The 25,679-nt window shown below is 42.6% G+C and overlaps 2 protein-coding genes across 6 annotated transcripts; one reads left to right on the plus strand and one right to left on the minus strand.

Annotated features, from left to right (window-relative positions):
- Positions 1-2,981: 2,981 nt before the first annotated feature.
- LOC109889044 (DNA methyltransferase 1-associated protein 1) lies at positions 2,982-11,496 on the minus strand. Of its 4 annotated transcripts, none has more exons than XM_020480196.2 (11): positions 11,284-11,496; positions 10,728-10,834; positions 10,431-10,522; positions 9,931-10,126; positions 9,500-9,658; positions 9,112-9,279; positions 8,807-8,992; positions 8,621-8,692; positions 6,885-6,957; positions 4,742-5,052; positions 2,982-3,722 (listed from the first exon to the last, which is right to left on the minus strand). In XM_020480196.2, exons 2-11 carry the CDS (start codon positions 10,821-10,823, stop codon positions 3,663-3,665), a joined length of 1,413 nt encoding a protein of 470 aa, XP_020335785.1. In that variant the 5' UTR covers positions 10,824-10,834; positions 11,284-11,496; the 3' UTR covers positions 2,982-3,662. The 4 variants fall into 4 exon arrangements, with proteins under 4 accessions (XP_020335785.1, XP_020335784.1, XP_031678291.1 ...); XM_020480195.2 differs by having other exon boundaries at positions 9,931-10,129; positions 11,284-11,478; XM_031822431.1 differs by having other exon boundaries at positions 10,931-11,292.
- Positions 11,497-11,989: 493 nt separating this feature from the next.
- On the plus strand, positions 11,990-24,147 carry armh1 (armadillo like helical domain containing 1). 2 transcript variants are annotated; one of them, XM_020480199.2, is made up of 13 exons: positions 11,992-12,247; positions 15,603-15,780; positions 16,028-16,247; positions 16,400-16,468; positions 16,561-16,727; positions 17,687-17,883; positions 18,100-18,184; positions 18,393-18,509; positions 18,795-18,867; positions 19,356-19,485; positions 20,865-20,942; positions 23,183-23,264; positions 23,436-24,146. In XM_020480199.2, exons 3-13 carry the CDS (start codon positions 16,042-16,044, stop codon positions 23,462-23,464), a joined length of 1,233 nt encoding a protein of 410 aa, XP_020335788.1. In that variant the 5' UTR covers positions 11,992-12,247; positions 15,603-15,780; positions 16,028-16,041; the 3' UTR covers positions 23,465-24,146. The 2 variants fall into 2 exon arrangements, 1 of the variants encoding a protein (XP_020335788.1); XR_004209646.1 differs by lacking the exon at positions 19,356-19,485 and having other exon boundaries at positions 11,990-12,247; positions 23,436-24,147.
- Positions 24,148-25,679: the final 1,532 nt, after the last annotated feature.

Here is a 25,679-nt window from a genome sequence, read left to right on the forward strand (position 1 = left end):
GAACGACATTTATTGGATATTTCAAACTTTTTTAACAAATCAAAAACTGAAAAATTGGGCGTGTAAAATTATTCAGCCCCCTTAAGTTAATACTTTGTAGCGCCACCTTTTGCTGCGATTACAGCTGTAAGTCGCTTGGGGTATGTCTCTATCAGTTTTGCACATCGAGAGACTGACATTTTTTCCCATTCCTCCTTGCAAAACAGCTCGAGCTCAGTGAGGTTGGATGGAGAGCATTTGTGAACAGCAGTTTTCAGTTCTTTCCACAGATTCTCGATTGGATTCAGGTCTGGACTTTGACTTGGCCATTCTAACACCTGGATATGTTTATTTTTGAACCATTCCATTGTAGATTTTGCTTTATGTTTTGGATCATTGTCTTGTTGGAAGACAAATCTCCGTCCCAGTCTCAGGTCTTTTGCAGACTCCATCAGGTTTTCTTCCAGGATGGTCCCATATTTGGCTCCATCCATCTTCCCATCAATTTTAACCATCTTCCCTGTCCCTGCTGAAGAAAAGCAGGCCCAAACCATGATGCTGCCACCACCTTGTTTGACAGTGGGGATGTTGTGTTCAGGGTGATGAGCTGTGTTGCTTTTACGCCAAACATAACGTTTTGCATTGTTGCCAAAAAGTTACATTTTGGTTTCATCTGACCAGAGCACCTTCTTCCACATGTTTGGTGTGTCTCCCAGGTGGCTTGTGGCAAACTTTAAACAACACTTTTTATGGATATCTTTAAGAAATGGCTTTCTTCTTGCCACTTCCATAAAGGACAGATTTGTGCAATATACGACTGATTGTTGTCCTATGGACAGAGTCTCCCACCTCAGCTGTAGATCTCTGCAGTTCATCCAGAGTGATCATGGGCCTCTTGGCTGCATCTCTGATCAGTCTTCTCCTTGTATGAGCTGAAAGTTTAGAGGGACGGCCAGGTCTTGGTAGATTTGCAGTGGTCTGATACTCCTTCCATTTCAATATTATCGCTTGCACAGCGCTCCTTGGGATGTTTAAAGCTTGGGAAATCTTTTTGTATCCAAATCCGGCTTTAAACTTCTTCACAACAGTATCTCGGACCTGCCTGGTGTGTTCCTTGTTCTTCATGATGCTCTCTGCGCTTTTAACGGAACTCTGAGACTATCACAGTGCAGGTGCAATTATACGGAGACTTGATTACACACAGGTGGATTGTATTTATCATCATTAGTCATTTAGGTCAACATTGGATCATTCAGAGATCCTCACTGAACTTCTGGAGAGAGTTTGCTGCACTGAAAGTAAAGGGGCTGAATAATTTTGCACGCCCAATTTTTCCGTTTTTGATTTGTTAAAAAAGTTTGAAATATCCAATAAATGCCGTTCCACTTCATGATTGTGTCCCACTTGTTGTTGATTCTTCACAAAAAAATACAGTTTTATATCTTTATGTTTGAAGCCTGAAATGTGGCAAAAGGTCGCAAAGTTCAAGGGGGCCGAATACTTTCGCAAGGCACTGTACTTTGGCCTCATCCCCCACACAAGCTCTTAGATGCGCTGACACCATGTGGAGACTGGGCCTTGGTGGTCAGGTTATGCGCTGACACCCTGTGGAGACTGGGCCTTGGTGGTCAGGTTATTCACTGACACCCTGTGGAGACTGGGCCTTGGTGGTCAGGTTATTCACTGACACCCTGTGGAGACTGGGCCTTGGTGGTCAGGTTATGCGTTGACACCCTGTGGAGACTGGGCCTTGGTGGTCAGGTTATGCGCTGACACCCTGTGGAGACTGGGCCTTGGTGGTCAGGTTATTCACTGACACCCTGTGGAGACTGGGCCTTGGTGGTCAGGTTATTCACTGACACCCTGTGGAGACTGGGCCTTGGTGGTCAGGTTATATACTGACACCATGTGGAGACTGGGCCTTGGTGGTCAGGTTATTCATTGATACCCTGTGGAGACTGGGCCTTGGTGGTCAGGTTATTCACTGACACCCTGTGGAGACTGGGCCTTGGTGGTCAGGTTATTCACTGACACCCTGTGGAGACTGGGCCTTGGTGGTCAGGTTATTCACTGACACCCTGTGGAGACTGGGCCTTGGTGGTCAGGTTAATCACTGACACCCTGTGGAGACTGGGCCTTGGTGGTCAGGTTATTCACTGACACCCTGCGGAGACTGGGCCTTGGTGGTCAGGTTATGCACTGATACCCTGCGGAGACTGGGCCTTGGTGGTCAGGTTATTCACTGACACCCTGCGGAGACTGGGCCTTGGTGGTCAGGTTATGCACTGATACCCTGCGGAGACTGGGCCTTGGTGGTCAGGTTATGCACTGATACCCTGCGGAGACTGGGCCTTGGTGGTCAGGTTATGCGCTGATACCCTGCGGAGACTGGGCCTTGGTGGTCAGGTTATTCTGTAAACTTGGTATTGTTTGATTGGTCAAAGGTGGTTGGTTTTGGATTGAAAGGTTACACCTTCATATGTTATAAATTGAATTAAATGCTTTTTGTTCTCTCTTACCCTGTATCCTGTCCATGGAGGAAGGTTGCATGACTCATTTCAATTTCCTAGACTTTTAGGCCTCAGGCCTAGTAAGCATCTCCTTGTTCATGCTTAACCTTAGGATCTATATTCTTGGAATTCTTGCGAATGCTATGTAACTGAAGCTTCCTACCTTGTATGTGAACACATTCATTGTTAAAATATCTGCCTTTGATCTTGACAATTGTCAGACCAATTCTTACGTGTCAGTGTCAACTCAATGCCTAACGCTTGCTTATTTTAATGATATTTATGGAGTCAAACATTTGAATAGGCTAATTACTTCATTTTATTACAAGTTGCATGTGGAGTATATACCCCAACATGTTAAATATTACTACCCACTACAGTCCTATCTTTCAGGGTAGAGTTTGCCTGGTGATTTTGGAGGGGTCAGACTGATTCTAGCATGAGTTACATACATGTACTATGCTAGCCGTGAGATATTAGCACACAAGACCATTTGAAAAAACAAAGATGTTTATTGAATGGGTAATGGAGCAGATTGCTTTCCTCTCTTTTCAGACAGTCAGGACAACAGTCCATCTGAGCCAGTTCAAACTCTCCCACAAGCTAAATCTTTTGACTCATCTGAGTAAGGAAGTGTCACTTTGACCGCAATGACAGGGCGAGCCGCCAACTAAGAGGTAAGACACAAAACTACACAGCCCAGGTAACAAAACAGCATGATGAGAAACAAAAAGACAGTGGCCAGAGGTCCCACCCCCCTGCCCCAATCTCAAATAGACGTTCCTCTCCCCATGGCTCAATTAGCTCACTCTGGCTATTTACAGTTTATCTGGCCTCATCTCGGCCTGGGCGAAGGAGGGAGAAGAGTAATGAAATGGGATGTCAGTCGTTGTCGCTGTCATGATAGGCTGGGGGGGGGGTCCATTGGCTGTAAAGGGGATATGTTGGTGTTGGTGGGGGGTATTATTCCTGGTGTATCAGTCGTATTCATGGGTGTGTGTGATGGGGAGGGGGACAAGGCTTGGTTGTTTGTTATTTGTCAGAGGGGTGGATGACCCCCCCCCCTCCATCTCCAGCATTCTGTTCTGTGGGCCGCTCAACCGAGGCCAGGGTGGCTGTGACCTCATCCACGGTCCTCTTCTCCACAGTCCCATAAAACACCAGGGCTTGACGTTACGGCTTCTTCACCTTCTTGATGGACGAGGAGCTAGATGCGGATTCTCTGCGTTTACGCTGGAAAGACACACAAAAAATGCACCAAATGCTGTCAGCCGTTGGTCCAGAACATGTATAAACCTGCATAATTTCACACTAAACTATGAGAATACTAAGAACTGTGCACATTGGAACATTTTCTAAATGTATTCTCTTTGACAAGTTGTATTCGGCTACCTCCGGTTAAAACAACAGGGTCGTATTCATTAGGATACACTATCAAAACGTATTGCAACGGACAACGAAAATAGGCATTTCTTACTGGACAACTTTAGCAGGGACGCAAACTGGTGAGGGCTCAAAAAGATGACACAAACATGCAAAACATCTCTGCTATGGAGAAATGCAGGTTGGAACTAATTAAACAACAAAGAATATGATCTACATGATCAGTCTCGGTGTGTAAAATAAAAAGTGGTTAATATGAACCCAACTCACAGCTAAAAAAATGTAAAGAAAGCAATCCAATGTTATTTGTTGCCTAGACTTTACTGCAAACCAGTCTTGAGAAAGAAACAATACAGTAATATTGCAGTTAGCCATGAAGGCCTTTATAATAGAACACTTGTTACCACACACATCTAAATATTGCACTTGGGGAAAAAATATCTTAAGTAGAAATAGAATGAAACAAACAGGCGTTCCATTTTAGCTGTATTATAGTGGCCACTATAGATATCGATCAAGAGCACAAAAGCTACATGTGTGCAAGAATAACGTTCACCGAGTAAAATAAAGTAGAATCCAACCAGTAGTGATCCAACCCCCCTTCTCCCCTCCCAAACTTTTGTCATCGGATCTACACGAATCACACTGGTCCCTTATTTTGGATTCAAAATGGCAAATTTCGCAAAAAAAAGTAACCAGTTTGCATCCCTGGTTCAGGTAGTCCCTCACGTGTCGGTCTGTTTAATTCCATTTCAAATCATATCAAATTTTATTTGTCACATATACACCTGCCGAATACAACCTTAATGTGAAATGCTTACTTTGGTGCCTAATGGTTTTTGTGAGAGGGGTGGGCCTAAGGGACTTACTGAGTTGGGGGTGAGCGGAGCTCCCACCACATCGATGATCTGCTCCTTGGCCTCGCCTTTGATGTCGTCTGGGCCAGGCCAGGCGGGGACCTCGGGGCCTCCAGGGGCCTCTAGTCCTCCTCCTCCTGGGGGCCCGACGGGGACCCCCCCTCCTCCTCCAGCCTTCAGCAGGGCCTCGTAGCGGTGGCGTAGCATCTGTTGTTCGTACTCACAGTTACCGTGGGCCTGCTTCAGCTCATAGACCAGCACCAGGTCACTGCGCAGCTCGTTGAACATCTGGACTATCTCCTCTGTGGGCATGGGGTTCAGGTCTACACAGAGAGAGCAGCGTAGGGAAAGATGAAACACACACAGATAGGAAATATCCCACTAACCATTGTACGAGGCCCACAATGCATTGGCAGTAACCAAACGGTTTGCCTTGTTTTACTTGACCTACATGGACAAATCAACTCAAAGGATATTTAAGTCCAACTATCTAGTCAGAGTGCCTTGGTCTGTGTTTGCTCTATTTTTACATTTTTATTTCACCTTTATTTAACCAGGTAGGCCAGTTGAGAACACCTTTATTTAACCAGGTAGGCCAGTTGAGAACACCTTTATTTAACCAGGTAGGCCAGTTGAGAACACCTTTATTTAACCAGGTAGGCCAGTTGAGAACACCTTTATTTAACCAGGTAGGCCAGTTGAGAACACCTTTATTTAACCAGGTAGGCCAGTTGAGAACACCTTTATTTAACCAGGTAGGCCAGTTGAGAACACCTTTATTTAACCAGGTAGGCCAGTTGAGAACACCTTTATTTAACCAGTTAGGCCAGTTGAGAACACCTTTATTTAACCAGGTAGGCCAGTTGAGAACACCTTTATTTAACCAGGTAGGCCAGTTGAGAACACCTTTATTTAACCAGGTAGGCCAGTTGAGAACACCTTTATTTAACCAGGTAGGCCAGTTGAGAACACCTTTATTTAACCAGGTAGGCCAGTTGAGAACAAGTTCTCATTTACGAATTGTGACCTGGCCAAGATAAAGCAAAGCAGTGCGACACAAACACCAAAACAGAGAGTTACACATGGGATAAACAAACATGCAGTCAATAACACAATAGAAAAGTCTATATACAGTGTGTGCAAATGAGAAGATGAGGTAAGGCAATACATTTTCCATAGTGGCAAAATAATTACAATGTATTAATTAAACAATGGAGTGATAGATGTGCAGAAGATGAATGTGCAAGTAGAGATACTGGGGTGCAAAGGAGCAAAACAAAATGAATAACAGTATGGGGCTGAGGTAGTTGGATGGGCTATTTACAGATGGGCTATTTACAGATGGGCTATGTACAGGTGCAGTGATCTGTGAGCTGCTCTGACAGCTGGTGGGGAGGGAGATATTTATATTGGAATGGTAGATGTTATTACCAGACCCGGGTTTAAATGTTACACGGAACAAAAATATAAATGCAACATGTAAAGTTTTGATCCCATGTTTCATAAAATAAGACTGTAGAAATGTTCTATATGCACAAATTTGTTTATATCCCTGTTAGTGAGCATTTTTCTTTGGCAAGATAATCCATCAACCTTACAGGTGTGGCATATCAAGAAGCTGATTAAACAGCATGATCATTATAAGTGCACCTTGCACTGGGAACTATAAAAGGCCACTAGTTGAGGGAGTGTGCAATTGGCATGCTGACTTTAGGAATGTCCACCAGAGCTGTGCCAGATTATTTAAATGTTGCATTTCTCTACCATAAGCCGCCTCCTCCAACGTCAAGCCTTGTGGTTAGAGCTTTGGGCCAGTAATCGAAAGGTTGCTGAATCAAATCCCAGAGTTGACAAGGTAAAAATCTGTCATTCTGCCCCTGAACAAGGCAGTTAACACACTGTTCCCCGGTAGGTCGTCATTGTAAATAAGAATTTGTTCTTAAAACTGACTTGCCTAGTTAAATAAAAAAGTTACATTTAAAAAAAATGATATTTTTTTAAATACTCTAATACACAGAAAATAAGTATTTCAATAACAAATACACATATTTGAACCCAGGTCTGGTTGTTTGAGTGAGTCAGACAGTGCCTTGGTTTGCTGTTTAACATTTATGCTGAGGAGATTATGGTAGGTATTATGCCTAACTGAACTCACCCACTTCCCTCTCTGTCAGGATCTGGTCAATGGCCTTGATCTTCTTCTGGCCTACCGAGCTCGGCAGCTTCATCTGTAAGACACACAGAAAATAATATGTTGGGGTGTATGGGGATAAACATCTTCACCTCTGGCGGTTAATTCGTTTGAAATGCACTTCAGCGTGGCTGATCAAAATGCTTTTATCTGCCCCAGTTTATTTGAGAGATTATCTGTGGAGCACTACACTCCACTCCTTTACCCACAATGCATATTACATAGAGAGCAACATCTCTCCATTAGTCATGGAGATGAATAAGCCCGCTCTGCTACATCCTACAGATATTAGCGTGCCGCTAATGGCATAAATCATGGTTTTGCTGATGAGAGCAAGGGAAACGTCCCAAATGGCCCCCTATTCACTAGGGCTGGGAATTGCCACGGACTTCACAATACGATATTATCACGGTACTTAGGTGCTGATACGATATGTATTGTGAGTCGAGGTTCCAAACATATTGCTCCTCTCTACATGTCTGCTGCAGAGAGACAAGAGAGAGCATGAGAAAATGGGTTTATCAGTCATGGAAATAAAAGTGCTGAAAACATGTTGGCTCACTATTTAAAAAGAAGATGACAACAAACTATAGGATGAAGTTTTGGTGCAGGTACAGCCGACTCATGCTAGCTAACACTACCTATAAAAAAATCTAAAACGTATTTATATTATCCAAAAATAATATTGCAATATTACTTTTTAATAGTGCACTACACAGGGAATAGGGTGCCATTTGGGACATAGAGCCAGGTCTAACATGCTCCATCCACTATGAGCATACATCACATGCTGCAGTATGATACCATACTAGACAAGTAAATTATCCTTTTAAAATAGAGCGTTAGTAGAGTTTCCAAAAAACCCAAATGGTGTTTCAAATGAGAGTTCTTTACGGTGTTTCAAATGAGAGTTCTTTACGGTGTTTCAATGGGAGTTCTTTACGGTGTTTCAATGGGAGTTCTTTACGGTGTTTCAATGGGAGTTCTTTACGGTGTTTCAATGGGAGTTCTTTACGGTGTTTCAATGGGAGTTCTTTACGGTGTTTCAATGGGAGTTCTTTACGGTGTTTCAATGAGTTCTTTACGGTGTTTCAATGGGAGTTCTTTACGGTGTTTCAATGGGAGGTCTTTACGGTGTTTCAATGGGAGTTCTTTACGGTGTTTCAATGGGAGTTCTTTACGGTGTTTCAATGGGAGTTCTTTACGGTGTTTCAATGGGAGTTCTTTACGGTGTTTCAATGGGAGTTCTTTACGGTGTTTCAATGGGAGTTCTTTACGGTGTTTCAATGGGAGTTCTTTACGGTGTTTCAATGGGAGTTCTTTACGGTGTTTTAATGGGAGTTCTTTACGGTGTTTTAATGGGAGTTCTTTACGGTGTTTTAATGGGAGTTCTTTACGGTGTTTTAATGGGAGTTCTTTACGGTGTTTTAATGGGAGTTCTTTATGGTGTTTTAATGAGAGTTCTTTATGGTGTTTTAATGAGAGTTCTTTATGGTGTTTTAATGAGAGTTCTTTATGGTGTTTTGATGAGAGTTCTTTATGGTGTTAATGGAGTTTCAATAAATGCTTTATATTGGTCTTTGAGAGGGAAGCTAAGGTCCTATGGTGATGTTTGGAGGGGGAACCATCTAGGCAAATCAATATACTATTCCTATACAGATCATGTGTGACTGATCATTTTAGTGCATGGCCATGCTTACCCTCTGGCTGCGCAGTGTGACTCCAGCTGATTTGAAGTCAGGGAATTTGATGCCTGCCGTCTCAGGAACAGTCTGTTGTGGACAGATAGGGAGACAGTAGAGAGGTGAGCACAGAGACAAGACAAACTAGCAGGGTGGCATCAGGTTCCTTATTAAGCGATTGGGCAAATGGGAGTGTTTGTATACCGGTTTCTCCATCTCTCGTTTCAGCGGGAGCTTCTTCTTGGTAGCCTTGCGCTCGGCACGTCTCATCTCTGTGTTGGTGTCTGCTGCTGTGATGAGCTTCTGCAGGTCCTGGGCCTTCTTCTCACGATCCTTCTTCCTGCTCTCCATCTTCCTTAGCTCCTGCATCAGATACTCCTCTTCTGCCACCTTCAGGGCAAAACGGGGAAGTGCAACATGAGCGGGGGATTAAGACAACTATTATCTTGGACTACCATTTCAACCTTCAACACTAACAGTGGAATTGTCTTTGGGGAAGTGCTGCTAACCTGATCAGGCGTGCGGTTGAATAATCTCTCCAGCTGCTCTTTCCTGCGCCTCTCGTGACCCGCGTCAAATACATACATCTTGGGCTCTGTCCCTGTTGCAGCGCGGACCTTGGTCAGCTTACCGCAAATGTTGTAATAACGTTCCTTCAGGTCCTCCGTTGACCGTTTCTGAAAGTAAAAATACAGAAATGTTACCAGCAGGTACAATTTTCATGGAAAGACATATTTCACGTTCAACACATTCAAATATTTGCCTAAAAAATATATATATATTCTAAATGTTTTGAAATACTTGAATCCTTCTTTTCTGTATTGTGATTTGTGGATTCAAATTCTGTATTTAAAATCTGTGTGTGTGTGTAATGTCAGCCATAGATAGCCTCCTCACTCTGTATTGCTGATGGTCGTAACGGTCGTGGACGACGATGAAGCGCAGGTCAAAGCGCTTGCACAGGTCAAACAGGTGGTCCGTCTCCGCCTTGGTCCAGCCGTCATCATGGAGATACATCTGGTACTCCTGCTCCGAGTACACTGGCACCTGCACTGCCTAGGGAGGAGGAGACGGAGAGAGATTTTTGCATTTGCTTTGGCAATAAAGCCCCTTTGAATTGAAAGAGAGGGAGACGGGTGGTCACAGGGAGGGAGATGGAGAGAGGGAAGGGGTATGGAGTGAGGGAGGAAGAGAGATGGAGAGCGAGATGGAGAGCGAGATGGAGAGCGAGATGGAGGATAGAGTGATGTGTGAGACCGACAGTGATGAAGTGAACAATAAAGAGATAAAAACAATGAGAGACAGCGGAGAGAAACCCCTCTCCTTACCTTGTTGAAGCGGGCGAAGGGGTAGTCCTTGCCTTCCTCTGCCATGCGTCTCCAGTGGTGGAAGACGGCTCCGTCTCGGCGGGCTGGGTTGGTGAAGGGCATCCATTTCCAGGGTCGCACCCGCTTACAGCCCAACTTGGCCTTCACTGTCCGGTAGCCCTGAGTAGTGTCACTGGGCAGCAGGGGGGGAGCATCTCTGCTGAGAGACAGGTGGTGGTCAGAATACTAATTTAGTGACACACCTTATTAAACGCAACAATACAGAAATTAAATCACAAGTAAATACCATTTTATGAGAGATCAGTGTTCACATAAATCTAATTTTATTGGTCACATACACATATTTAGTAGATGCTATTGCGGATGTAACGAAATGCTTGTATTCCTAGCTCCAACTGCGCAGAAGTATCTAACAACTCAAAAGTAAAAGAATGGAGTATGTTCAGCCCAAGAGGCAGGGCAGCCAGACAGAGGGAATTTGGGTCAAACAGGGTTCCTACTTCTTGTCTGAGTAGAGCAAGGCGTACACCTCTCTGTGCATCCCCTCTGGTCTCTTGAAGGTCAACGTTTCAGTTGTTTTCTTGGCCTTTTTCTGTAATGGGGGGGATTAAGGTTGAGTGCAGATCGTCAACTGTGCAATTTAGATGTAAACGATAGACTGTCAGTTGATAGGCTTGTGCTAATGAAACTCAACAATGGACAGTTGGGACACAGTAAGTTGTTCCACACAAGCCACTCTCACACACCATCAAAAGACAGGTCCTCGGCAGGTTGTGACCAGAGGACATCATTCTTACCTTCTCAGAGTTGATGAAATCCTTCTTACTGATCGGCCCATCATTGTCCCCTCCGGCCAACTCCAGAATATCTCTCACATCGGCACCAGCTGCCATGATGACGTGTGCTGTAAAGAATAGTTACTCTGTATTTGTATTCTGTCATTGTGTGTCAAATGTATATGTCCTCACCTGATAGCTCACCTAATTCTCAAGTTACTTACCAAACGTTATTGGCTAGACATGGCAAGCGGAGCTAGCAATCAATGTAGTTAGCTAATCTCTTTGCAGAGGCTACTACTCGGTCTTTGCAGGAAACCAACGTTAGCAGTCTATAATTTATGGATTAATAATTAAGTTAACATATGTATTAAGTGTATTCAAAGAGGATACCTGAATTTTGTGTCGATAATTTAGCTAGTTAATTAATGCGTCGCTCACGTTGACTAGTTAACGTTAGCTTTCAAGCGAATATGTTCAGCTAGCCGGCTTTGGCAAACGTTGCCGCGCTAAAGCCCATCAGGGACATAGCTAGTTATGAAATAGTTCATTTTCAACGTAACGTTTTACCGTTTACCTTTTTGGTGAATCCACGCGTCTGTTTTTGTCCTTTTAAAGCAAATATTCTGTGAAAGTATAAAAATTGGCTAGCTAGCTAACGGCTAACAACAAGCTATAATCAACAGGCCTGCGTTCAGCGGAAACCGGAAGTAATTCTTCTTCGCCAGTAAAGCCCCTTCTGTAATAAGTTTGTCGCCACTTACTGATGCGGAGGGGGTGAACTTGGAACTAAATTATTTACCCACATAAAAAATAAATAAACAAACGTATTTATTAATTGCACCTTTGTTTAACCAGGTAAGCCAGTTTGAGAACAAGTTCTTATTTACAACTGCGACCTAGCCAAGATAAAGCAAAGCAGTGCAACACAAACAACGACACAGAGTTACACATGGAATAAACGAACGTACAGTCAATAACACAATATAAAAGTATATATACAGTGTGTGCAAATGGGGTAAGATTAGGGAGGTAGGGTAATAAATAGGCCGTAGTGGCAAAATAATGACAATTTACCAAATAAACACTGGAGTGATAGATGTGCAGATAAATCATTGATAAATGATATGACACAACTTGAGCCATATGTTGTCATATATAAGACATGAATACATGTACAGAAGAAACATGTTGACTGTTTCCTTAAAATCATTATTACAGTGCTAGCTGTGCCACCAGAGACTCTGAGTTTGAGCCCAGGCACAATTGGCCCAGCGTCGTCTGGGTTAGGGAGGGTTTGACCGGAAGGGATATCCTCGTCTCATCGCGCACTTGCAACTCATGTGGCGGGCCGGGCGCAGTGCGCGATGACCAGGTCGCTAGGTGTACGGTGCTTCCTTAACTGGTCTTAGTAACTGGTCTTAGTAGCACGGGTAGGCCTGGACCACACTACTGTTGACTGGGATTTTGACTCAGCCAACAGTGAAATCCTGGACATGGAATCTATACTCCCCTTCACACATCAGGACAACCTTGTTGAGGTAACGAATGCCATCCTGGTATTCTTTGGGCAGCTCCCTGTTATTCTGGGCAGTTTGTGAGACCATTGGCAGCGTTACACAGTGGAAATAGTTGTTTGAGCATTGATGGTTGTGGATATACACGCTGGTATGCCAGTTTAGCTTTTTAAACAGGGCAAAATAAGCACTGTTGTGCACAGGGGTGTTGAAGGAGGCACTGAGTCATGGCTTGCCAGTGTAGATCCTGGGTGTGTTTTCCACTTTTTTATGGAGGAGGTTCCCAAGCAGCATCCAGAAGGGCAGTGCATTGAACTGAACAGCCTGCAACATGCCGGCATCATACAACTCTAGTTGGTCCATGTACAGTTTAGACTTAGCTTTGAAGTTGAAAGCATTTTGAGCAGTGATCATGGGAAAAGGGATGCATTCCAAAAGGGCCACCTAGGCTTCGTGGGTGGATGAGTTACCCTGATCCAACACCCAGTCCTCCAAACCTTTTAGCAAGAATGCCTCCTCTGGCACTACCACGTATGAACGGGCCAGAAGGGCCTTTACTATGCCCAGGCCAAGACCAGTCCAGGCTGGGGAATGGCTCAGCGACTTACAGCTCCAGGCAAGGTAGCGCAGACAGGTTTCCTGCAGAACTGGGTCACCTGTACAGACGGAGTGCTCGTACAGAGAGGTCTGGAAGGAGGAATCCTCTGGGAGCAGTCAGGTGAAGAGCCTCCCTTGCCGCCTCCTAGAGCTGCGTCAGACTCCAGTGGGACACCATCTTGTGGATGCACTGGGCAGAGGACAAGGTGATGTTGATTTGCCTTGTGTACAAAGATACCTGGGGAAGAAGGAGACACAAGATACATGGATTATCTGCCATGACACGGCTTTGACGAAGAAAGGGTGGATGTAATAGCAGGCTAACTAGGCTAACGTTTGTAAAGTAGAGCAGGTTGGTCTCACCTTACCTTAGGAAGTTGGTGACACGAGGGCGGCAGTTGAGTCTAACGTCTAGGTTGAAGTTAATGAAGTTCTCCTCCTTTGTGACGTTTAAGATGGACGCCTCTGGATCGAGAGTGACGATCAGCTTGTGAACACAGATGTTTTCCACAGTGCTGTTTGCGACCTGACCCGCACCATGATGTCAAAGTCACAGTCGCGTCCACTTTCAAACACCCCCCCATGTGGTTAGCAAGGCCTGTGTTGTGGTCCTTGAGCATGTACTGTAACAGTCGTCTATACTAGCATCCCAAAATGAGCCATGGACCAAACATTTCTGCTGTTTCAATTTTCCTTAAGTGCATTTCAATGATACGGTGTCTGGTCTTTAGGTCTTTGTGGATGAGTCTTTGTGGTCATTGGTCAGTCTTACCTCTCTCTGCTGGTACATTTTTTGAGACTGGTAAATTAGACTAGTTAGTCTAGCCAGCTACCTAAATGTGTAGTATTCATGGCCAAATTAGTGACTGGGGATGCAGGGCACATGCCACAGAGGCCCTAACACTCAAGGGGGCCACCATTGATTTTGATAGTCACTCTAACTCAGCTATCATATTAACATGGCACAAGTCAATTGCAGGAAATTAGCTCATAAAACTGCAAACATTTCTCCCCACCTCATCACAAAATATGTAGAACTGTTGGAAATTATCTGTAAAACTACAACAACAAAAAGTTATTTAAAGCAAACGTATTTGTTTATCTTTTGTTAATAAAATATGTTTTCTGCCAGCAGATCCCTCTGTATAACTTTTCATTTTGGTGCATCACTGTGGCCAAGCTTCCTGCCATCCAGGACCTCTATACCAGGTGGTGTCAGAGGAAGGCCCTAAAAACTGTCAAAGACTCCAGCCACCCTAGTCGTAGCGGTACCGGAGCGCCAAGCCTAGGTCCAAGAGGCCCCTAAATAGCTTCTAACCCCAAGCCATAAGACTCCTGAACAGCTAATCAAATGGCTACCCAGACTATTTGCATTGCTGTTCTCCAAATAGCATTTTAGAATTGTTTTATTGTGTAGAAATGCAGTAAATGAGCTTCAACTTAAGATTCCTTGAAAATCATTATAAATACAGTTTAAACAGGTTTTAAACCAATTTTCTATATAGATAGCCTCTAAAATATATGTAAACAGACCATAAATGTCTCTGTCTCTCTCTTTTCTGTGGAAAGCTGTGAGTGTTATAATACCATATCAGTACTTGTTGCATTTACAATTTATCTTAGCCCTATCACCTATCATGGCTCCCAAGTGGCACAGCTCCAGGCAAGGTAGCGCAGACAGGTTTCCTGCAGAACTGGGTCACCTGTACAGACGGAGTGCTCGTACAGAGAGGTCTGGAAGGAGGAATCCTCTGGGAGCAGTCAGGTGAAGAGCCTCCCTTGCCGCCTCCTAGAGCTGCGTCAGACTCCAGTGGGACACCATCTTGTGGATGCACTGGGCAGAGGACAAGGTGATGTTGATTTGCCTTGTGTACAAAGATACCTGGGGAAGAAGGAGACACAAGATACATGGATTATCTGCCATGACACGGCTTTGACGAAGAAAGGGTGGATGTAATAGCAGGCTAACTAGGCTAACGTTTGTAAAGTAGAGCAGGTTGAAAATCATTATAAATACAGTTTAAACAGGTTTTAAACCAATTTTCTATATAGATAGCCTCTAAAATATATGTAAACAGACCATAAATGTCTCTGTCTCTCTCTTTTCTGTGGAAAGCTGTGAGTGTTATAATACCATATCAGTACTTGTTGCATTTACAATTTATCTTAGCCCTATCACCTATCATGGCTCCCAAGTGGCACAGCGGTCTAAGGCACTGCATCTGAGTGCGTCACTACAGACACCCTGGTTTGATTCCAGGCTGTATCACAACCAGACGTGATTGGGAGTCCCATTGGGCGGCGCAGAACTGGTCCAGTATCGGCCGGGTTTGGCTGGTATAAGCCGTCATTGTAAATAAGAATTTGTTCTTAACTGACTTGCCTAGTTAAATAAAGGTTCAAATAAAAACAAATAAAACATCAGCTGATTTCAGTCAGTGTATGGTCATGGCTAGAAAACATATTGCTTTTGTCAAATTAATGCCAAAAGTTAAAATTTTAGCTAACCTTTTTCCCAACCTTAACCTAATTTTCCTAACCTGTTATGTTAGTTCTTCTAACCTACTAAGTAACCTTTCCTAACCTTTTACAAAAAGTCAAATCTGACAAAAACTGTATACCATCTAGTTAAAACCTCAGTGGCTGTGGAATGAATGCATTGTTGGAATGGAATGTTGGCAGTTAATTATAAAAATGTTTGGAATCATTCGTCTAAAACTGTCTGGCTAGCTTAGCTAACAAACATACAGTGCAGATAATATTCAAATTCATTGTTTTACAGGACATCTTCTGACAGTACTAGCAAACCACAGTTGACCAATTCCCTTCCCAAAAAGGCTGACTTTTTCTAGTTCTATGGTACACTGTACCAGGTGGGAGGAGGCAACGCTGCTAAGCAACACACAACTCGAGACAGCTGTGATTTCCAGCTTGTCGTTTTGGCAGCATACTAACAGCAGGTAATCGATTATTTTCAACAAAGCAATTCACGTTTCAATGTAGGCGTACTTATGTGCGACTCACTCGATAACATGCCTTGCTAGTTATGCATTTGGTTCAAACGTCTAAAAGCAGGCTTTTAGCTAGTCACTGTACAGTAGCTAGAATAGTTAGGTATTGTTATTAAAAGGCTAGTTAGGTCATCCAGCTAACTAGCTAGCTACTTTTTCCACATTAAAGCTCTGCTTTGTACTCTCTGTTTGACAGTGTCAAAAGCAGTAATGTCCACAAGCAAGGAACAAGCAGCTATCAGTAAAGTTCTGAGTTTCCTTCAAGAGTGGGATCATGGCAACAAGACGGTGCGCATCCGCATGCTGACCGTGTTTGTGACTCAAAACACTGGAAAGACGTGTCCTGAGTTAGAACTGGAATTCGCACAGGTTGCCAGTCTCTTTCTGGCTCGGCTCACCGCCTGGATGAGGCTGACGTATCCTTGCATAATGCATTGGATGTGGTTAGATAACCAGTCCAGTGCTATGGTGTCATTCATATCCACATCCAAAGGCAGCATGTTTGGAGAAGGTGATGCAAAACAAATGTGGTGTATTTCGTCATTTTCATTTACTCAGGCGCATTCAGCTACATGTTCGGAACATGCTTAGGTCTTCAACTGAAAGCAGTTGGAGTGTTCCTCTCTGCAGCTAGCAAGTGAGTGGAAAAACATTGTCTGAATTTGTATAGCTAACACATTAATCTCTTGCACCATAAGGTTTAGTCACATACCCTTGATCTTTCCACAGTCATCGTTATCTCATAGAGTTCCTGGAGGTTGGAGGGGTCCTAACCCTCCTGGAGATCTTAGGTCAGAAACAGACCAAGGAGGAGGACAAGGCAGAGGCCATTCGGCTGCTTCAGATAGTCTCCAACGCTGGACGCAAGTACAAAGAGCTAATCTGCGAAAGCTATGGTAAACAACTCACCAAACTATCTCTATGATACATACCGTGTTTTTAGTATGCAGTTGGATTTCTAAACTGATACAGTTCAAATTGAAATGATCTATGTAGAGAGAAATGATTCGCTGTTATTGCTCCAAAATGTGTTGAGTTTTTCAGTCTATGATTAAAGACTGATTGGCAAATAATAATAATAATACATTTCATTTGTAAAGCGCTTTTCTCAGACTCACGGCGCAAAAAAATACAAACAAATAATAATACAAACAATCCAAAACACAGAACTTAGAACATAGACATCCATCAAAGCTATATATAGGTGTCGCCAGATCCGGAGGACATGAGAATCGAATTAGCAGAGGTCCTTGAAAGCGTTTCTGAACAGCACGGTCTTGAGCTGTGCCTTAATAACCTTTTACTGCATTGGGCTAAATCAGGGTAATTTTAAACAAATCTACTTTGAAACCAAAGTATAAACCTCACACACATGGTTATGGGCAACAACAACAAAATAAGACACCTGTACCATAGAGTTGAAATGTATACCATTTTGAGTTTGCACCTCAATATTACACTTTATATACATCACAGAAGACTGAAATATTACAAAACTGTTTGACATAGAAACAGCTGATTTTTGGATGTTAAAAAAGTGATGTTTATTAATGATGAAATATTGAGAAATATGAATAACATTCCACCCATAAGTCCAGTAGTCATTTGACTGCAGGAAAGGGCTACAGGAGGACAGAGATTCTGCAGCCCTAATAGTGTCTGGAAGTGCGTTCTACAGCCATGGAGCCGCGCAACAAAGTCCTGTCACCCCCTAGTTTTTAGTCAGCTGCGGGGCTGCTGACGGGAGAAGGACCTAGAGGAGCGAACGGTGTGTGTTGTTGATTGGTTAATGTTGCTTGATTGGTTCTCAGACCATATCACTGTGTCCACTGTTTCCTGTCCACGTGGCTTGCAGGTGTGAGAGCCATTGCAGAGTGTCTGGCCAAGTCCAAGACAGAGGGGACCCAAGAGACAGCACGGGCCCTGTTGGAGTCCCTGGCCCATGGAAACCCCAAATACCAGAACCAGGTGTACAGAGGTCTGATTGCCCTGCTGACCTGTATCTCGCCCAAGGCCCAGCAACTGGTCTTGCAGACCCTCCGCATAGTACAAGTATAACAACACACATACACACAGGCAGTCACACACGCTTGCTGACACACAGGCATGCATTCAAGTGCGCTTACACACACACACATGGGTTCAACTACCATGGGACATAACAGCTGAAAATCCAACTGTGTGTGACCTTGTCATACACACCTGACTGCTGTGGCTTGAGTGTATTTATGAAGGTAAATGATTGGATATAATTCTGACCCCTAACAGGACATAGTGAAGGAAGCCCACCCCAGCATCGTGGGACCTCTGTTGAATTTGTTGAGGTCCCTGCATTTGGAGGTGCAATATGAGGGTAAGTAATAGCTAGGTGTGCGTGTCAACTCTCAGCTATCCAGACAGCCTGTTCTACATGTATTTCAAATACAGATCTCTTCCATTGACATCTTCAACATCCGCTTGTACTTCACGCTGTAGTATCTGATTCCTATAGTATGCAGTATTATTTTATAATCTCTTTTGTAATTATTGTGTTGTCTATCTCCCCCCTCTCTCTCTCCCAGCTATCGAGCTGATCACAGATCTCAGGCAGTATGAGGTCAGACCGATGCTGCTTACAGGTCTCGTAGATCTGCTCAAACCGGCTATGGAGGGAGTGCAGACATACAAGATCCTGGAAGGTCTCACATCTTCTCCTTATTGGTTCCCCAGTAAATGAGAGGCAAAGTCATTGTGCATCTAGTCATTGTGTAGTTCTCATTGCAACCCACTAAGATCAACCCTATAGGACGTTTCTTGCTACAGTTCTAACAGTCCATTTTTTTTCACACACAAGATGTGATATTGCATACGTCCTTTTACATAGTCATCATGCCTGAAGCAATGTAGATCCCCTTTCAGCAAATAGTTTTTGTCTCAATAAAACACTTGAACTGTTATTGATGTGTTGATGTCCATTCCATCAGACCCAGAAATGACCAAGATGACTGAATCCCTGCCAGTGTATGTCCAACAAGCTGCGGCAGCCAAAGCTTTAAGGTGAAGTCAGAACCCTCATGTATGGGTATCCCTTAGAAATGTCATTCTGACATGGTCTGTGAATTTGCCACAAACTGTCTGAAACTGAAAAACTGAAGTTAAATGCTGTATATTAGTAGTATCAGCGGCTAATCTGATTTATTTGTCACTCACTTGTTAACTTAGAAGCAATTTGCTTGTTATTTTATATTGCCACTCAGCCCATATTTAGTACTTTAAATGTAATGACATACAGATCAGTACAATTAGTACAATCCAGGCTGTATCACAACCGGCCGTGATTGGGAGTCCCATAGGGCGGCGCACAATTGCCCCAGCGTCGGCAGAGTTTGGCCGGTGTAGCCCGTCATTGTAAATAAGAATTTGTTCTTACCTGACTTGCCTGGTTTAAATTATTATTATTTTTTAACGAAATGTGTATTAGCCTGTAACAGTAATGTTCATGATCATCATATACCAATGCTGACTGTTTTGACTACGTGCTGAAGGTTGCTTGCTCAGGGGAGTCAGGAGCTGTCCCAGCAACTGCTTCCTCTCAGAGTGGTGCACCACTTGATGTATGCTATGGGAAACCAGGAGCATGCTGACGCCCAGAGACAAGCCAGCCTGGCACTGGAGGTAAATCAAATTGAATCAAATTTTAATTTAAATTTTTTTTATTTCACCTTTATTTAACCAGGTAGGCTAGTTGAGAACAAGTTCTCATTTGCAACTGCGACCTGGCCAAGATAAAGCATAGCAGTGTGAGCATACAACAAAGAGTAAACAATTAACAAGTCAATAACACAGTAGAAAACGAAGGGGGGGTCTATATACAATGTGTGCAAAAGGCATGAGGAGGTAGGCAAATAATTACAATGTTGCAGATTAACACTGGAGTGATAAAAGATCAGATGGTCATGTACAGGTAGAGATATTGGTGTGCAGAAGAGCAGAAAAGTAAATAAATAAAAACAGTATGGGGATGAGGTAGGTTAAAAGGGTGGGCTATTTACCAATAGACTATGTACAGCTGCAGCGATCGGTTAGCTGCTCAGATAGCTGATGTTTGAAGTTGGTGAGGGAGATAAAAGTCTCCAAATAAGTACACACCAGAGTTGGGGAATTGATGGCAGTCAATTCAGGAAGTGATTTGAATAAAACATGGAACAGCTTTTGAAATAAATCTATTCTACTTTTCAGTTTATTAAGAAGTCATTGAAAAAAGTTGCTTTTTTTCAATATTGAATTGGAATTTCAGTTTACTTCCTGAATTGACCCAAACCCTGACACACACACACACACACACAGTAAAAAAGAAATGCATTCATCTAGAATGCATTTGCACATCTATCACAGTTGTGATAGTTTTTAATTTAGTAGATTCCAAAGACAACAAAATCTCTCACACAGACATTCTGTATACTATCCTGTATATTAGTACAGAGTATATACTACCCTGTATATCAGTACAGAGTAGATAATACCCTGTATAGCGGTACAGAGTAGATACCACCCTGTATAGCGGTACAGAGTAGATACCACCCTGTATAGCGGTACAGAGTAGATACCACCCTGTATAGCGGTACAGAGTAGATACCACCCTGTATAGCGGTACAGAGTAGATACCACCCTGTATAGCGGTACAGAGTAGATACCACCCTGTATAGCGGTACAGAGTAGATACCACCCTGTATAGCGGTACAGAGTAGATACCACCCTGTATAGCGGTACAGAGTAGATACCACCCTGTATAGCGGTACAGAGTAGATACCACCCTGTATAGCGGTACAGAGTAGATACCACCCTGTATAGCGGTACAGAGTAGATACCACCCTGTATAGCGGTACAGAGTAGATACCACCCTGTATAGCGGTACAGAGTAGATACCACCCTGTATAGCGGTACAGAGTAGATACCACCCTGTATAGCGGTACAGAGTAGATACCACCCTGTATAGCGGTACAGTGTAGAATGTAATCACTCAAGCCAAGTCTTATCTCTGCCTTTGTCTTTAGCATTTTGTCCGTACATACCCAGTGGTGGAGGAGCATGTACGCAGAACCATGGGTATCAATCTGTTTGCAGCCTTCATGGTGAGCTGAAATCTATTTTGTATGTAAGAGTATGCATCTACACTGAACCAAAATATAAACACAACATGCTACAATTTCAAAGATTTTACTGAGTTACAGTTAATTTAAGGACACCATTCAATTTAAATAAATTCATTAGGCCCTAATCTATGGATTTAACATGACTGGGAATACAGATATGCATCTGTTGGTCACAGATACCTTTAAAAAAAGGTAGGGGCGTGGATCAGAAAACCGGTCAGTATCTGGTGGGACCACCATTTGCTTCATGCAGCGCAATCTACTTCACAGATGTGATCAGGGTGTTGATTGTGACCTGTGGAATGTTGTCCCACTCCTCTTCAATGGCTGTGTGAAGTTGCTTGATATTGGCGTTAAGACTGGAACACGCTGTCGTACACATTGATCCAGAGCATTCCAAACATGCTCAATGACTAATGATTGGCTGAGAGAAATTTGTGATAAAAATATTGTGGGGGCTGTTTTGTTAGACTTCAGTGCGGCTTTTGACATCGATCATAGTCTGTTGCTGGAAGAAAAAATTAATAATGTGTTATGGCTTTAGACCCCCTGCTATATTGTGGATAAAGAGTTATCTGTCTAACAGAACAGAGGGTGTTCTTTAATGGAAGCCTCTCCAACCAAATCCAGGTAGAACCAGAAATTCCCCATGGCAGCTGTATAGGCCCATCCGTGAATAGCATTCTTCTCCAGCATGCCATTGAACTAGTATTTTCCCACTGAATTCGTTTACGACGCCTAACTGCAGTCAGGTCAAGACCCTGGTGAGGACGACGAGCACGCAAATGAGCGTCCCTGAGACTGAAACCCACAGTTTCATCAGTTGTCCGGGTGGCTGGTCTCAGACGATCTCGCAGGTAAAGAAGCCGGATGTGGAAGTCCTGGGCTGGTGTGGTTACACATGGTTTACCTGTCTAGTTTTGATTTACATTTAATTGGTTGTCAACTAACGGGAATTCAACATGAAATCAACAAAAAATGTCACAATGTCATTGGATTAAGGTTAGAAGTTAGGTGAAAAAAAGACAATGCTCTTATGTTGATGACTTTTTGCAAATCCCATCAGTTTCCCACGTTGATCCAATGTCATCACTTTGATTTTTGGGGGGGTTTAAATTATGTGGAAATAATGGTGATTCAACCAGTTTTGCCCAGTGGGTGCACACCTGACACACAGCAGACTCAGGGACATCCATTCTGTTGAAAGTTATGCCTCTGTCTCGAACAGACCTGCCATAAGTGAATGCTTCCATACTGACACGTCTCACGTGATCCACAGCAGAGGGAGGGCTGTGACATGCTGGTCTGGACAGAAGGCCGTTTTAAATGCAGTGTTCGCTCAGAGTTGTCCTTATTTCTGCTTTGATTGATTCTCAAATGTTTTTTCTTTCCTGGGGGGGTTGAGATTAGGACTCACATTAGGACTCACGTTTTTTGGATGTGAAAATCCAACAGTTGTATTGAAAGGGGGTGGCACTCTGGGGCTGTGTGTGGTCGTCCTTGTTGGTTTGAGTGAGAAAGACACAGAGCAGAACCAATCAGTAAAAAAGCACATCCCATGCATTATCGACGCATTGTGCCGAGTCTCGACAACATCAAAATAGCCTTTCTAGACTCAGGAGTACTTTGAGTTAGGTGTTAGCCAGAATGACTGGCACTGGCTAGAGTGGCAAACTGGTCTGAGCAATGATGTGTATAAACCCTGGACTGTTGATGCTATGTATTGGCTATTTGCGAAGCTTTGAAACCACGGGTCGGCCATATTGGCACATTCCAGTGAAGGCACAGTCATCCATAGGAATGAATGGTATTCTATATTATTTCAATGAAATGTTTCAAGGACAAAATTACATCTATTTAAGTATTGTTGTTGTAGTGGGAACAGTAACATTAGTTATAAAAAAATAATACTTTAAGATTTTTTCTTATAGATGTTTTCATTCTTTTTTTAACGTTGATCTCACATAATATAATTGAGGTATGCACTAAGGTATCTGTATTAGAAATGTGGCAAACACAAATGTAGACAGTAATAAATCAATTTCTATAGCTTTCAAAATATTTTTTTTACAACGGTGGGGGCGTGCCAAGATGGTGGCAGGGTGTATATATGTATATAAATCATTGGGTCCGAGTCTTCACTATTTTGGAGATTACAATGCATTCAAATTACTTTTATTTAAAAAATTGTTTTGTTTGCTTCTCTACAATTTTTTTAGCACAAACCTGAGACTTTCTACATGACGATGGATGAAATTCAAGCAGATATCCTGCTATCAAATAAAGTCAACATTTCGGAAGGTAATTGTATGAGACTTTCTCTTCAGTTTTGTAATATTTGTGTAAGTAAACGTGTATCCCTAAGCCTCACATCATTAATAATAATAATAGTTTATTTAACTTTTATATTACTGTAACTTTCCATTACAAAATAGAATTTCAAATTAAAATCTTTAATCTTTTTATTTACAGTTTTGGAGCACCAGAGCTCAGAAGACTGAACCAGACAAAGTACAGGCATGCCATTTTGTATAATAATAGTTTACACTTTATTTTCATGTTACAGTAAAATAAATCAATAAAAATAACAAAAACTATTCAGCCCATATTATTGTTTTTTAACCGATTTGCTTAGCAACTGTAACCATGAGAAATGCCTTTCAAATGAAGAGAATAAGTGGTTTAGCCTGGGTACCAGTGTTTAATACTCCACTTCTTGCTTGCACTGCTGTCATTTGCCAAAGAGACTTGTCTTTCTTCAAATATGAACATTCTATCATAAATGAGCTCAAGGAGATAAGGATTTGGTCCTGATTCCATAACGTTCAGTGCTATCCGGAATCATTTGGACATCCCTACCCTAAACCTTAACTCCTACCTTAACCATAACCTAACCTTTACCTTAATCATTTTAAATTTACATTTGGGGTGTGTTCGTAAATTAAATCTGGAGTGTCAGAGTGCGATCAGCGCGTTTGTAAATTAAATCTGGAGTGCCAGAGTGCGCTCAGCGCATTTTTAAATTCAGTGCGCTGTCAAGCGGTTCTGGAGTGCCAAGTCTAGGACAAAAAAGCTTCTTAACAGTTTTTATCCCCAAGCCACAAGACTCCTGAACAGCTAATCAAATGGCTACCCGGACTATTTGTATTGTGCCTACCCCCACCCCTCTTTTACGCTGCTGCTACTCTCTGTTTATCATATATGCATAGTCACTTTAACTATACATTCATGTACATACTACCTCAATTGGCCCGACTAACCAGTGTCTGTATATAGCCTCGCTACTTTATATAGCCTGTCTTTTTACTGTTGTTTTATTTATTTACTTACCTATTGTTCACCTACTACCTTTTTTGCACTATTGGTTAGAACCTGTAAGTAAGCATTTCACTATAAAGTCTACTACACCTGTTGTATTTTGCGAACATGACAAATAAACTTTGATTTGATTGTCCGTTCGTAAATTCAGAGCGTTTTACTCCCCTAGCAGACGTCCTAAGGATCCCGATATGCTCAAACCAAGGATCCCGGATTTTAATCTTCAAACGAAAACCAGTCTGTCAATAATTGCTAGCACATGTCTAATTTCTCAACTAAATACATACTGCAATTCCAACCACAAAACGTCTTCGCTTCGATTTTAAGCCTCACAATACACCAATTTGCCTAGCTAACAGCTGCATATTTGTTTTGGACTTTGTTATAATTATAATTCTGTTTTCGAGGATCCACATGTTGTCATGGAAAATAGTAATGTTATTTCCAACAACCAATGAGCAACTTCATATTGAATGTTGAGATTGCCAAAAACCATTATCTTTGGCAAATGACAGGAGAGGCAGGAAGTGGAATGATAAACAGACTGTTTACCACTTATAGTCTGGGTACCAATCTACCCATTTGTTATGTAAGTGTAAATAAATTCAGGAGTAAAAATGTGCTAAAAAATCACATAAGTTGCATGGACTCATTCTGTCTTCAATAATTGTGTTTAACATGATTTTTTGAATGACTACCCCATCTCTGTACCCCATACATACAATTATCTGTAAGGTCCCTCAATCAAGTAGGGATTTTCAAGCACAGATTTAACCACAATGACAAGGGAGGTTTTCCGATAACTCACAAAGGGCACAGATTGGTAGATGTATACAAATTAAAAAAGCAGATGCTGAATATCCCTTTGAGCATGGTGAAGTTATTAATTAGGCTTGAGATGGTACAGTATATCAATACACCCAGTCACTACACATATACAGGTGTCCTTCCTAACTCAGTTGCCCGTAGAGGAAGGAAAACTGCTCAAGGATTTTACCATGAGGCCAATGGTGATAATTATTCTTTTTTTGGACACCACACTCCAAAAAGCAAGTTCTGCAGGCTCTAGTTTTGTCTAATCTTGATTATTGTCCAGTTGTGTGGTATAATGCTGTAAGGAAAGACCTAGTTAAACTGCAGCTGGCCCAGAACAGAGCGGCACGTGTTGCTCTTAATTGTAATCAGAGGGCTGATATTAATACTATTCATGCCAGTCTCTCTTGGCTAAGAGTTGAGGAGAGACTGACTGCATCACTTCTTTTTATAAGAAACATTCATGTGTTGAAAATCCCAAATTGTTTGCATAGTCAACTTACACACAGCTCTGACACACACACAGGTATCCCACCAGACATGCCATCAGGGGTCTTTTCATAGTCCCCATATCCAGAACAAATT

Source organism: Oncorhynchus kisutch, linkage group LG4 (assembly GCF_002021735.2).
Source record: "Oncorhynchus kisutch isolate 150728-3 linkage group LG4, Okis_V2, whole genome shotgun sequence".
In the NCBI taxonomy this organism is placed as follows: Eukaryota; Metazoa; Chordata; class Actinopteri; order Salmoniformes; family Salmonidae; genus Oncorhynchus; species Oncorhynchus kisutch.